This window comes from Artemia sp. Qi Xiang Cuo, chromosome 1 (genome assembly GCF_049724085.1).
Source record: "Artemia sp. Qi Xiang Cuo chromosome 1, ASM4972408v1, whole genome shotgun sequence".
Classification (NCBI taxonomy): Eukaryota; Metazoa; Arthropoda; class Branchiopoda; order Anostraca; family Artemiidae; genus Artemia; species Artemia sp. Qi Xiang Cuo.
In genome coordinates, this window is record NC_142794.1 from 93,657,785 (window position 1) to 93,673,655 (window position 15,871).

At 34.2% G+C, this 15,871-nt stretch overlaps 1 protein-coding gene across 1 annotated transcript in view; it reads right to left on the reverse strand.

Annotated features, from left to right (window-relative positions):
• Positions 1 to 11,382: 11,382 nt before the first annotated feature.
• Positions 11,383 to 15,871, reverse strand: part of LOC148956938 (uncharacterized) — a 46,923-nt gene continuing 42,434 nt past the window's right edge. Inside the window, exon 5 of the mRNA XM_089087873.1 lies at positions 11,383 to 11,551. Within this exon, the coding sequence (XP_088943999.1) occupies positions 11,433 to 11,551 (119 nt within the window). The 3' untranslated portion in view covers positions 11,383 to 11,432. The remainder of the gene's footprint in view (positions 11,552 to 15,871) is intronic.

Here is a 15,871-nt window from a genome sequence, read left to right on the forward strand (position 1 = left end):
TACTAATATCCTCTCAAATAAACTATTCTCTCTGAATTCAATTCTCCTACTAATATGAAATATAATAAAACCCTTCCTTTTATTCAAATCCCAATCACCAATCAAGTTACCGTATATTGAACAACCTCTAATGTCTCTGATTGGCTCCGAAAAAATATCTACGTCAAACGGTACATTCATTTTGTAATTCTTATCAATAAAAAAAACCTTGCCAAGCTTTTTAGAATGTTCACGTGTAAGTGTAGTGTCACATGCGTGGGTTTTCTTAGGAAATTCAATGTATTTTTTCATTTATTTTTGAAAGTGCGTACACCATTACTACTGACATATAAGGTTTTTATTAAAATCTTTGCCGTAGAAACTTGAAATAGGGCTCATTCGATTTGAAATTCAAAGGGAGAATATCCTTTTTAATAGTCAAAAGTGATTAATGATATTTTTTGTTGTTGTTGTTGTTTAGACTAGGGCACTTCGTATCGAAGGAGTTGTCGCGGGCACTTCGAAAAGGGCTCATTCGATTGAAAATAGAAAGGGCTGATGCCCTTTTTAATAGTCGAAGGTGACTGGAGGGCAACTAATCCCCCTTCCACTACCACCCTCCCACACTCACCCTCCAATTTCCCCATTATGTTTAAAAACTAAATGTTGCCTTAAGATTAAATCAAAATGCACTGTGATAGTGCTAATTCCCAATAAGGAATCTCAGCAGTATCCCAAGAACGACTGAGGGTATTATGTTCAAACTTTCGGGGCTACTTCTGCTCGTGAAATTTTTCAAAATCAAAATAGCGTAAGTGTATCCAAGCTACCAAAGTTTGTAAACAGATTTTTTTGCGAAAGGTATCAAGTTTTCCATCTCAGGTCAACTGAAGGAGGTATGAATCTAAATAAACAGTACTATTCGTGTCCAGATTTATAAAAGGGTGTATGTTGTTAAAAATTGCTGAAAATTTTTCTCCAGCATACGCCTCGCTCTTTACGCTAAAGTTTTTTATTGTTTTAAAAAATAAAGTTGTGAGACAGAGTCAAACTTTAGCGTAAAGAGCGAGGCTTTGAGGAGGGGACAGCCCCATTCATATACGGAATAATTTCTGTTCGTTTTAAGTTTTAATGTCGCTCCTTATTTTCAGTTTAAAAAACTTGCTTTTTTATTTAATTTCTTATCGTTTTTTAGTTAATGCAGGTTTTATTTTGGCTCACCGTCATTGAATAAGTAAACAAAATTGATACTTAGATTTTAATCACTCTGATACTTAGATTTTGTCAATTTTATCCGACATATCCGATAAAGGATGTTGATAAAGTTATTTATTCACTCTGATATTTACATTTTGTCAATTTTATTCGATGTATCTGACAAAGGATGTTGATAAGAAAAAAAAATTATTCACTCTGACACTTAGATTTTGTCAACTTTATCCGATGTATCTTGCAAAGAATGTTGGTAAAAAAAATTATTCACTCTACCTCTTAGATTTTGTCAATTTTATCCTATGTATCCGAGAAAAGGATGTTGATATAGCATTTAATCACTGTGATACTTAGATTTTGTCAGTTTTATCCAACATATCCTATAAAGGATGTTGTTAAAGCATTTATTCACTCTGAAATCTAGATTTTGTCAATTTTATTCGATGTATCTGACAAAGGTTGTTGATAAAAAAACTTATTCACCCTGATACTTAGATTTTGTCAAAATTATCCGACATATCCAATAAAGGATATTGATAAAGTATTTATTCACTCTGATATTTACATTTTGTTGATTTTATTCGATGTGTCTGACAAAGGATGTTGATGGAAGCGAATTCAATTGATAAAGAATGTTAACAAAGAATTGGTTCAATTTTTTCATAATTTCCGGAATTAAATTTCTGTAATGTGTATCCAAGAGGTGAATTCAAGAAAGAGTTTGTCACTTACTTACTTAAAATTTTTTCACAGTACACAGATTTTGATTTTTTCAGTTATATTCATTGTAAGAGATAAAAGATGTTGATAAAAAAATTATTCATTCTGCTACTAAGAATTGGTCAATTTTATCTGATGTATCCAAGAAGGGGATGTCGATATAGAGTTTAATCAATCTGATGCTTAGATTTTATCCGAGATATCTGACAAAGGATGCTGATAAAGCATTTATTCACTCTGATACTTAGATTTTGTCAATTATATTTGATGTATTAGACAAAAGATGTTGATAAAAAAAAGTATTCACTCTGACACTTAGATTTTGTCAATTTTATCCAACATATCCGACAAAGGACGCTGGTAAAGCATTTTTTCACTCTGATATTTAGATTTTGTCAATTATATTTATTGTATCTGACCAAAAACTAAAGACACTTAGCTTTTGTGTAATTTTATCCCATGTATTCGAGAAATGGATGGTGGTATAGAATTTAATCGATCTGATACTTATATTTTGTCAGTTTTATCCGATATACCCGACAAATGATGTTGATAATGCATTTAAAGGATGTTGATCAAGTATTTATTCACTCTGATACTTAGGTTTTGTCAATTTTATCCCATGTATCCGAGAAAGATGCGTTGATATGGAATTTAATCACTCTGATATTTGGATTTTAATCACTCTGATAGTTAGATTTCGTCAATTCCATCCGACATATTCGATAAAGGATGTTGATAAAGTATTTATTTACTCTAACGTTTACATTTTCTCAATTTTATTTGATGTATTTGACGAAGTATGTTGATAAGAAGAAAAATTATTCATTTTGACACTTAGATTTTGTCAATTTTATCCGATGTATCTGGCAAAGGATGTTGAGAAAAAAAAATTATTCACTCTAACACTTAGATTTTGTCAATTTTATCCTATGTATCAGAGAAAAGGATGTTGATATAGAATTTAATCACGCTGATACTTAGATTTTGTCAATTTTATCCAACATATCCGATAAAGGATGTTGTTAAAGCATTTATTCACTGTGATATCTAGATTTTGTTAATTTTTTTCGATGTATCTGACAAAGGATGTTGATAAAAAAAAACTTATTCACACTGACACTTAGATTTTGTCAATTTTATCCGATGTATGTGACAAAATATTTTGATAAAAAAAATTATTCACTCTGATACTTAGCTTTTTTAAATTTTAACCTATTTATTCCAAGAAAAGGATTTTGATATAGAATTAAATCGCTTTGATACTTATATTTTCTCGATCTTATCCGATGTATCTGACAAATGATGCTTATAAAAAAAATATGCACTCTAAAACATATATTTTGTCAATTTTATTCTATGTATCCGAGAAATGGATGCTGATATAGAATTTAATAACTCTGATACTTAGATTTTGTGAAATTGTTTTATTCTCTGTCCAGGAAGCGAATTCAATCGATAAAGAATGTTAATAAAGAATTTGTTAAATTTTTTTCATTGTTTCCTGAATTAAATTTTTGTATTGTGTATCCAAGAAGTGAATTCAAGAAAGAGTTTGTTACTTACTTACTTACATTTTTTTCATAATGACATATCCAAAAACGGATGATGATACAGTATTTATTCCTTACAATAAATAGATTTTGTCAACGTTATTCGACGTATCTGAAAAAAGATATCCATAAGGAATTTGAATAAAGAATTTGTTCAACTTGACGGTTGAATTATGTCAGTATTATCAAATGTATCTGTCAAAAGACATTGAAAAAGAATTTATTCACTCTGATACTTAGATTTTGTGAATGTTATCTCATGTATCAGACAAAGAAGTTGATATAGAATTTATTCACTATGATACTTAGATATGGTCAGTGTTATCAAACGTATCTGTCAAATAGACATTGACAAAGAATTTATTTACTCTGATACTTAATATCTTTTTCATTTTATCCGACGTAACCGACGAAGGAAGATGATAAGGAATTTATTCATTCTAATGCAAATTCTATCTTGAATAAAATAGCTGTATTGTGCATCATGTCATTTTAGGATACGTAAAAAAAAGAAAAAAAAGTTGAATAATTTCAAATTTCAAAAATAAAATTTGGTCCAATAAAAAAAGAAGTGCTACTACAAACAATATTTTTCTAATAGTAAAAATAACGACTAATATTTCTATATCATCCTCTTTTTGAATTTGGAAAACATTAAATGTGATTTTTTTATGTTTTAAATATGTTCCCTGTCATTCTAAGACATGTAAAAAAAGTTGAATAATTAGTCCAATAAAAAAAAATGCTACTACAAACATTATTTTTTTAATAGTAAAGGTCATGACTAACATATCTATACCATTCTCATTTTGAGTTTGGAAAATATTAAATGTAAAGTTTTAATGTTTTAAGTATGTTTCATCTCATTCGAAGAAATGTAAAAAAAAAGTTGAAAAAATATATCATGTTAAAAAAAATAACAAAAAACGTTAAACAAAACTTAAAAAAAAATCAAAAAAGGGGGGGGGCGGCAAAAAGTTGTAGGGGAGGCGGCCCCCTTGGAGTTTGGGGATAGGGGACGTTTTGGGGGTTGAGGTCCCTGGTGGGTAGAGTCATTGGTGCTTATGATCCGTGACGATTCGTACTCATATACACCTCACTACTTGATTTGTAAGGATTTCTATGGATTGTTCTGAATTTCTTTATTAAAATTCTTTTCTTACCATCTACATCTCTCTTAGTATCAACTTTTTAGTATACTATAACGTTAGACTCTATTTTAAATTGACAACACTGTTCAAAAGCCACTTGTATATTATACAGAACACATCGAAGAAGTAAAGCTAGGTCAAGTCAAAAGACCATTTTGTCGTTGTTAACCATTTTCATAGATTGATGGTATTCCAAATTTATAATAAATAAGGTATGAGTTAACAACCCCGAGGGGTTACCTTAACTGCTAATCAGTTTAACCCTTTATCTCCACCTTCATACGATCCGATCACTAATTAGGATCATTCAAATCCCTATTATTCAATCAAAAATTAATATCGTTTATACAGTCCAATTCGCAAATGCTATACCCTTTTTTGCAAATTAAATTAGCTTTGACGCAAAAGGATATAAAGCCAATTAATCTATTGAACACCTTGTACCAATGTCTCTTGTAGATGCCAAATCTATTACGTATCTGAGTATATTCTTTGTATTGTTGATTCATTCCATTCCTCATTCTTCAATTACCCGTGACGCATTCATAACCAACGGCATACCCTTTCGCAAAAACCTTTTCGCAAAAAAAAATCGCAAATGGAGATATTTTTTACGCAAATGGTACAATTTTCAACTTAAAACCATTCTAATTATAGCATTCCATTCATCATTCTTCAATTACCCGTGATGTATTCATAACCATCGGAGGTTTAATTTGGTTATTGAACTTAGAAGTAATTACCCTTTTAAAAAACAGTAGTTGTTCTATTAATGAACCCGTGAAACGAAACCAGTCTGATTGCATTATACAATCTCAACCATAGTTCCAAAACGTGTTTGATCACTTTGCTTGGAAAGGTACCAAGGAACATAATCTACTCAAATAGTACGGGAAGGAACATAAAGGAAGCAAATAGCATGGGAAGGAACATAGAGTAAGCAAAATATAAGGTAACATACTACTCTCGATAAGGGGTTTTGCAAGGTCCTATGTAGAAGGTTACACGTCTGGTTGGAAAAAGGGACAAAATTTGTTGAAATATAGGCAGGATTTAGGGAAAACTTTTCTACGGTATATTAAATTTTTATAGTGGATTCATTGATTAGAAAGTATAATAGGAGTGAGGGTAGCAGGTTATGGTCTGTGTTTCTAAATCTTAGGGGAGCGTTTGTGAGGTTAGAACTTAGAAGGAATTTATTAATAAATATTTTATTAGATATAGGCCTTCAAACAGGTTTTACAGAAATATTAGGTCATGGAGTGAAGCAAGGTTTAACGGTTTCCGCTTGATAATTTTCACTGTATCTGAATGATTTAGACTTGGAGGATAAGTTTGAGCAAAACCCGGCCCCAGTGTTACAGCTTAATTCATGCGGTTTTTCACTCTCATGTTTGCTGATGACATTTTCCTGTTGGCTGACTCAGCAAGAAACCTATATAGGCTTTTGGACATTTTAGAGGGATATTTATAAAGGAAAAAATTAGCACTTAATGTTAGCAAATCCTCATTTTGACTTTTGAGGGGAAGTGAGAATGGGGAGAAAGAGGATTTTAGGTTTGGAATGGAAAATTTACATGTTGTGGATGAGTTTGTTTACTTGGGGTTTGGGTTAATAGGTGAGGGTAATTGGGGCAAGCATGTAGAATTAGTTGGAAAAAGGGAGTAGGGTAATATGAGTGGTTCTAGATAGTTCCTTCTGGTCAGTAGATCTTGGAGATATTAGGCCCGTTTTTTAGCACTAAGATCTTACATCTAAGATCCTACATCTTTCTGCAAAAATTATCGTTTTTTAACTCATCTTTGTTCTAAGATGTTACAGCTCACTGATGTTAGCAAAAAGTGTGAAGACTGCCACTGTTCTGCCGTATAGAAAAATGATGAGAGAACTTTGATGATCTACTCGTCATTGTTCTCAGACCGCTGATCAGAGCAGAATGATGAAAGACGTTTGCACAAAAACGACCAAACATGTAAGATCTTTGTTCAAAGATTTCACTTTTAAGCGTTTTCTGACAAAAGATATAAGATCTTAGCACATTGATGAGTGAAAAAACGTCCCTATTAATTCACAGAAGCGAGTGTTTGAGAGTAAGATTAGGTCGGCAATGGAGTAGGGAACAGAAGTTTAGGGATTTGATAAGGGTGGTGCATTAGAAAGATTACAATTAACGTATTATAGAAGAATGGTAAGTTTAAGTGAGGGTTTTAATAGCTAACTTTCTTTCAGTAACTTTCTAAGAAGTGAAAGCTAATTAATTACTAAGGTGGATATAAGTCAAATTTATTTGGAAACAGTTTAATTCTAGGACTAAGTTGATGATCAATCTGGATACTGTAATCCTATGAACAGTAAGCAAATACAGTTATTACAATTCTTGTCAGGTAAATTGTACTGTAGAGCATTTGATGTTTCACAAGTTGTCAGAGGTGTTGAATATTACTAGATTTTGAGTCGTGTCTTGTCTCTTCATACATAGGGAGCTGTTGTTTGTTTGGAAAAGTTAATGAACTGGAGTTATTACCTATATAACGCATTACAAAATGGTAATCTATTCAAAATTATCCAGTGAATGCAGTGGACAGTAAAAAAAAAAAAAATTTTATTAGTTAAACTTGTAACTATGAAAAGCTAAAAAAAAAAATAATCAATTGAATGTATTGATAGTTTGTGAATTATTTGCAGAAAATTTTGATAATCCTCATTAATTGTGTGATATCACTATTTAAATGACTTGAGCTGCCCAATCTTCATCGGTTTTTATTCCCCACTTCCACATCAGACCCAGCATCTATTACTGTCATATAAATCCTTCTTCTCTGATGCTGAATAATTTGTAGTTGACTCCAGTGGCCGTGTTCGTGCCTACCCTGTAAGTAACTAACCACAGTATAGTGATAGTTGTCCCAGATGGCCAGTAGAGAGAAAAGGGGAATAGTGCCTCCTCGCAAAACATGCTCAGACAGCAAAATTAAGTTCTCTGAAGAGAGTATAGAGGAAAAGATTATCGTAATCACAAACCACCTGAATGCACTAAAGGAAAGTCTGATCTTTGCTTCCCACGTATTGAAAAAGACATGGAACTGAGAATCAGCGACGCAGTTTCGAAAGCTATTTCTTTGCAGTCCCACCCGGGCACTCTAAGTGACCTAGCCATTGAAGGCATTAAGAATTATATCTATAACAGCCTGTCTCTGGATTTAGAAACAAATGTTTAAAACAAAGTTAGCTGAAATGGACAGCCAGCTCAAAAGTATCGAACAGCTAGTGCTTAACGTAAATTCGACGACTTCAGACTACTATGAAAGTTCAGAGTACTAAGGTGAGGCTTAAGTAAAAATCAATTTGTCAGAAAGACACTATTGAACAGAGCTCTCTAAATAATCAGATTTTGTTGTTTCGACTTGACGAGGACGTTTCGATCCCGGAAAATACAGACAATAAATTTTTTGAGTTTTGTAGCTCAAAATTCCCGGGAATCCCACTAGTAGTCCGCAGGATTGGTCGGAAAACTAACACTACCGTTCGTCCAATCGTCGTTACTTTCTCCAACCTGAAGATTCGATCAACCATTATGAAAATCAGAAAGAACTTGAAGGGTACGCGAATTTCAGTGAATGAATCCCTGACTAAGAATAGACTCAATCTTCTTTCCTATACTAAGAGTAAGCTAGGCTAAAGAAATGCTTGGACAGTAGACGACAGCATATTTATCAAAACTGATTATACCAGTCCCCGTAAGATGGCGACCAAGGGTGATATAGATGGTGCTGTAGCCTCTGCTCCTGCCAGTCTCAAAGCTAATCATGCTTAGTGTTCTGCCCACTACTTTAATCGGTCAGTTTTGGCCCAATCTTTTGAATGCTTTCTGTGTGTGCTCTTTCCATGTTAGCTATATGTTCCTTATATGTTATTTATATGTTTAATCTTGCTTTTACTTCATTGTCTCTTTCTTTTCAGCGTTTTCCCTAAGATTTTACTATTTTCCCTTCTACCTGCCTCCCAACCAGTTTTCTTTTTTTTTACTTCTGCTTGAATTCTTTTTCTGTATACAATGGACCAACTATAGGCTACTAAATTCTCTCTCTTTCTTTTTATCTTTTCAGTTTCTATGTTTTTCTTCCAAACTTCTTGGCTACCTCACTGTGTTTTATATTGTTAATGATTTTTTGTTTTTCTTTCATACGATGACTCTAGATCCTGATCATTGCACAAATAATTTTTCTAATAATTACCTGTTTATTCTTTCTTTTTCTGCGCAATCCTCTTTAACTATGTCCGGATTTTTATTACATCCGCTTCTTATAAATGACAGCTGTTGATGATGATCACTCTAGTTTTGATGACTCTACTCCTATTCAAGTTTAATGGCTTGAGATGACTCCTCTAAATGCTTTAAATCTAATTGATGACTCATCTGGGACCCCATCTAATATATCTTCTTTGACTAGTAATTCTACTGCTAATTGTGTCTATAGATATGACTTGACCAAAAATATAAATTCTGGTAGTAATTTCTCAGTTCTTCATTTAAACATCCAAGGACTCGATTCTTCTCTAAATAATTTGAAGTCTCTCTTAGCTAATTCTTCTCAGATTATTGGACTCTATGAAACATTTCTCAGAACACATTCAGACAAATGGATGGATAAGGAATCAAAATTGCAGGCAGGCTAGTCCAAGATCTCGACTTAGCAGACGATGTTGGATTGATGGAGAAAGACAAAAGCAAACTTCAAGACTTTTTATGCAAGTTAGCCGAAAGAGCTGAGTACTTTGGGCTGCATATCAACGTCCCGAAAACCAAAGCGATGTCAACCACTAACTCACCGATGAATATCCAGTTGGAACTGAAAGCATAGAGCAAGTCACCGACTTCCGATATCTTGGTAGCACCGTCTCGTTTAGTGGCGATTCCGAAAAAAAGCTGAGAACACGAATAGCCCTGGCAAGCTCGGCATTTCAACGACTTCGACTAGTCTGGAGATCAGCGAAGTACTCACTCCAGCTAAAACTTCACCTTTTCAGAAGAAACATCCCTTCGATCTTCACGTAGGCGATGGAATGTTTAAAACTCACAGCTGAACAGGAAAAACGACTCACTGCATATGAAAACAACTGTCTTCGATGTATCCTGAACATTAACTGGAAGGATAGGACAACAAACTTGGAAATTAGCCACTACACAAACCAGCCTGATGTCGCTGATGTAGTCAGGCAACGAAGATGGCGCTATCTTGGCCACATTATCCGTATGCCAGGATTGAGACTACCGAATATACTTCTCCAGTAGCAACCAGACGACACGCGTCAACGAGGAAGGCCCAAAACCACGCTTCGCAGGACATATTAGCGGGACAGGAGAGCCCTTCATGCATCCTTAATCCCAGAGTGGGAGGACATCTACGCCGCAGCTCATTTGCGGGGTGATTGGAGGCTGTTAACAGACGCCCTGTGTGCCTCTGGAGGTACAGGAGGATCTAAGGTCTAAGGTAAGGAATACCATGCTATAATGTACTACTATAGGCCTATTGAAAGACCTTCTCCGAGGGTAAAAAAAACCTGGCGGTTATTGACTTCAAAATAAGCGTTCCAATTTTCCAGCTACAGTTTTAAACATTACCAAGCGCCCGAGCCTCCTAATGCCTTATTTCTTTTTTTTTCTAAAATACACTTAAAAAAATTGCTATACCTGTGTTACTGAACCCAAGACCCAACACGAAAAAAATAATCCGACTCAGACAAGAAAGATATGATTTGCCAATACCTTCTTTCACAACTACTCTTTTTGACATCGAACGAAACTACTTTTTAAGAGAAAGACCGATTTTATTGCCACTTAGTGAAAATCGTTAGCCAGCCACTATCACTGAACATAATCCTGAAGTCTAATGTATAAGATGATGCTTTAAGCCATTTGACGTTTTGGAAGAGTTGTGGTGTCTTTACCGCAATTATGTTGTCGGTAGTAATGAGACCAGTAGGTAAAGCACAAACAACTAAATTTTTCGAACATGATCAATAAAAGAAAAACTGTAACTAAAATCCATATGTTTTGTCATTTGTCTCAAATTCTACCAAAATCTTGTAAATAGTGATTAGTATTTCATAGAACAGAATTTAAGTTTTGAACTAAATATGACACTAGCTAATGTGCTTTGATTTGGATGCTGTAATTTTCCCCTCTCTATATCGTACTTTGCACAATTGGTAAGCGTCCCTAACACCCAGTCTTTATTTACCCTGAAAAACCCTGGGGTTTTTTGCCGTGGGTAATTGAAGCGAGTATTTTTCATGAGTGTTGTACATTGAGATTCGGCAGTAGCAGGTTTGATACTGGCAGTATTGACTGTATTCCCTATGCATTTTTCCTTTTTTTGCCTGAATCCTTGGGATAACAAAAGGGTTGTCACCCTGGGGGCTATATAGCTTACAATTAGATGTTCTCATTAAAATGAGATGGATTTTATGCTTAGTTCGGTAAAAATCCCCGGTTTTGCCCAATGAATCAGGGAATCCAGTTGAAAATTTCAAGAATTTTTTTCTTTGGGGTTTCGTGAATAGTAAGAGTGCCAAGAATTGTAGTATTTGGGGAAGGGGCAATAATATTTTTTGCTTTTGTACTGAGCCTAAGGTATGGCATTCTCTTATGCCAAACATTCGATGAGCTCTGAAATTCCTTCGTCAGACAGGTTGTGAGGCTGGTTTTCAGTATGAAGAATTAAGTATTAACACTAAAGGGACTTGAAAATTATTCAACATCAACTTAAAAGAAGACAAAGTTTATGTTTGAATAAGGTATAAAGACAAAATTTTCTAATAGGGATATCTTCTCTGGGCTTTTCCGTATTGCTGCATGTATGGATAGACCTTTGCATCATCGTCCGTATCGTAATGAGTTGAATATTGCTCGCCAAAGTTAACTTTGTTGTACACTGAAAAAGAAAAAAATAGCTCAAAACAAATCTGAAAATACAAAAGAGTCTATGAAACAAAACAAATAAAATAATCGCTCATTAAAACAAACAGAAATTTGTATTTGCTCGTTTAATTCAGTTTTTATTTTTCTTGCAAGTTATTTCATTTTAATTTTTTCGTGTGTGTGTTTTACCATAAAATAGAATTTCAATTAACTATTTAGGATGCTAGGGATATTGGCCAACTTTTTCTCCTCATACAGCTAAGTACAATTTTTTTCGATAGACCAAACCTAGATTTCATATTTGTTCTCAAAATTTAAGCATGATTATCGGCCTCAAAATGATTTAACTACAAAATTGCTTGGCAGAGGAAGCTTCACTTTCAAGACGGAGAGAAACACAGAAATGCAAGGGTAGGCAAGAATTGCGCATTAATATTGTGCCAGAATGGAATTTGTTATGGATTTGATTATAATACAATTCTTATATTACTTTTCCCCTCCCTATTGATGTTGGATCCCACAATCCTTGTTTTTTTTCCTATGAAAATGCAATTGAATGAATTCCAACTATAATTCTACCAAGATGTCATGTCTAAAAATATATTTCGCTCAAGCTGTGACTTTAGAATGTATGGCCCTCAGATTCCTCGGATACGGTCAGTCAGTCGGGAACCGGAAACAATCGGTTGGCAATTTCTCTGGAAAACATCTAGCAAATTCTCTTCCGTCTTTCAGAGTGCCTACGCTTCAGAACCACGCTTCAATGCAATCAATAAGAGCAATCTTATATATCCTAATATCTTGTACTGATCTTACCAGTCTTCGGTTTACTATAACATAATAAGTAAGGCTCACCGTCGTAGTAAGACTATCTTAACAACATGTGAATACCAGGTTCACTTAAGGGTCATTTTATGACCAAATACTGTATTGGTTACAACAAGATTATTATACTGACAAATTTGCATTATTGTGCAATCATTTTCTTTTCCTATACCAAATCTACCTAAGCTAGGATACAATCTATCCATATTTCTACTGACCTACGTCTATTTATTTATGTTGCTGTAAACAATATTCATCTGTGTCACTACCATTTCCTTTATTCGGTTGTACAGGGGCATATATCACTATGACAGATGCTCTACACTTTTTAGTGACAAAATTAGCAACTAGAATTCTGTTATTAATAAATTCCCAACCTAAGCGAGACTTAGCAGCTTCCTTATTCATCATAAGCCTTACTCCATGCCTATGTACCTATTCCTTCCTGCCTGAACAAGTAAATTCTATATTACCAAATTTTATATTTTCTATCCCTGAAAAATGAATTTCTGACACTTCTAATAAGTCCAGTTCAAAGCGGCTGGATTCGTAAGTCAAAATCTCAATACAATAGTTGATTTTTAACGTTATAACATTCCAAGTAGTAATTTTCATATTCTTTATACATTGAATACCTATGGCCACAGCAAACGTATTTATAAAGGCCACCTATAATCAAATATATAAATAACGACACAGCTGGCTTGTCTTAATTTATTAAATTTTCTCACGTTAATGATAATTTTCTATTTTTTAATTCTTGTAGCTTCAGCTTAATACCCTTAGCAGTTCAACATGTCCCTCAACATACCCAAGCTCAAAGTTAGTTCAACATGCCCTCGCAGTTTTAACGTAATAGCCTTATCCAACCCTTAGATATTGCAGATACATTCTTTGACCACCTATATGAAAATAGTGTTCACATGCATGTATATAATGTCTCTTGGTTTAGTTCAGTGTTCCGTCACCATTCCCTGGAAGTTCCATCTTAGTACCCTTAGATTCTCAAAATTCCCCTAAACATAACAAAGTTCGACGATAATTCAACAAGTCCTCTTAGTTTCAACTTAATAACCTTACCCATTCCTTAGATATTGCAGATACGTACATTCTTTGACAGCATAGAAGCAAACAATGTCTAATTTAGTGTTTAACAGTGCCAAAAGTGTATTGTATATATGGGTGCATATATTACGACATGCCCTTTTAACAACCTGGATACGTATAGTGTCTATAGATTAAGTCAAATATCTCCTTAGAATTATTTAGAACCGTCAAACAAACACCCTTAGATGTTCTCTAGATATTATAAATAAGCCTTGTGACAATATTGTTGGACACAGTTCCTTTTGATTTAGTATATTAGCCCCCCCCCTCTCAACATGCCATGAAAATTTCAGCTCATGCTTATAGCATTCCTCAGATATTGTAGATACGGCCTTTTTGACATTATGGATACAGGTAGTGCCTTTTGATATACTTCAGCATCCTGCCTCCAACATCCCTGAAAGTTTCGAATTGATACCCATAGCTGTTATTGAGATATCACGGAAACACTCTTTTGATTCCGGAGATACACGTAGTGTCTTTTGATTAAGTTCTGGATCTCTCACAATAATCTCTGAAAGTTTCCAATTAATACCCTAAACGTTCCTAAGGTATTGCAGATACGCAGTTTTGACAACCTGGAAGTGAGTTTTATTTAGTTCAACGTACCATCCAACATTTTCTGAAAGTTATAATCCTTAGATAACCCTTAGATTTTGCAGACACAACATTTTGAGAGCCCGGATTCAATGCTGTCTTTTGATTTAATTCGATATCCCCCTCAACATTTCCCTAAGAATTAAGCCTAAATATCTCTAGTTGTCCCTGAGATAATAAAGATGCGCCTTTTTGACATCCTTGATGCATATGGCGTCTTTTAATTTAGCGAAAATCCCCCTCGACATTCCTTAAAAATTTTCCCTTAGAATTCTTAGCCTTTTTAAACCCAAGATCAAATATACCCCACCGCTTTTCCATTAATAAAACCTAAGTAAAAAAATGGGCAACTAGCATATTTGCAGCCATCACCCCATGGGATGGGGGGGGGGGGGTGTCATCATCAGCGGCATGTTGATTGGTATTTCGAATATTTTGGACAAAACGGTAATTTCAGAATTTGGATCGGATTGGGGAGGGGCAACTAAGAACGGCGTAAGAGAGGGGATGGTTGCCCTATAAAGACTTTTAATTCTCAAAAAAAGACGCGGAAACCCTTTTATTTTATTGAACAAGCCCCCTTCAACGTTTCTATGACAATTCCTTCCATATGAAGGAGCCATGAAAAAAATAATACATGGGACTATGTGTAGGCTTTAGGTGGAGACGGGAGGGGGAGTGGGACTGTGTTGTACAGCATTTGACAGGAAGAAATTCTACATTGTGTTAAGAAGTAGTTTTCTGAATGTAGTGATTCAGGAGTTGCTATTGTAGTGTTTATTTCTGAAAAAGAAATAAACAATACTGGTTTATTTAATAGTATAGGACAGAAACCAGCTTCAAAAATCAAAGAAATATATCTTTCGAATCCCCATTTAATTATCCATTTTCTTTTAGACTATATCAATCACTTTATTTAAATTACATGTCAGTTCACCCCTCCTAGTGACCTATAGATAGGTCTAGCTAAGTTACAGAAACAGGAAAGTCTAATTAAAGCTTAAGAGGCTGGGAAAAACTTTAACTCGAAAATTTATTATTATTTCTAAACGTATTGTGGGAAAAATTTTGCTGCTATTGTTTTAATTCAGATGAGGGGGTAAGCTAGACTGAATTGACTTGTGGCATAAGCCAGAAATCAGACACAAAGAAAAAGAAATATACCAACTGATTTCCGATACTCTCGTAATATAGTTTTCAATGTGATTGTGATGACGTTCCACACCAAGTCAGCCCTCCCCTAATTGGGTTTTGTATGTCACTAGACTATGTAACAAGATTGCTGATTTTGTTGTTTTAAAATTGATTTTATTTTCAATTTTGGACCAAATGCTGACGTGAAATAAGAGGAAATAATAATACAAACCCACAAAATCAGAAAACTTTTATGCAGGTGAGGCAAGGGCTATTTCTAGCTTTATTAGAAGGGGGAGGGCTAAAAAAATTTTAAATTAGAGTGACTAATATATACGGGGTGCCAATCAAATAATCAGTATCTTTTTGTAAGTGATTTCAGTCTTAAAAGCCGAATTAAGCAGGTATCGACCGCTTTATTTTCTACACCTACTGTGTAATTATCTGCTAATATTTGAATTAACTTATCCAAATATCGAGAGCACATCCAGAAAAATTTTACCAGTTTAATGAAGCAATTCCTTCCAGATATTCCTTTTTCTGCTTGAAGATGTCTATCTCAGCTTTTCCAGCGCATTCCAAATGGCAGAACCTACGGCCAAATTAGTTTTTTTTTTATAAGGGTGGCAAATACCTGCCAATGATTTACTTTATACCTGCAGGAGGCCCG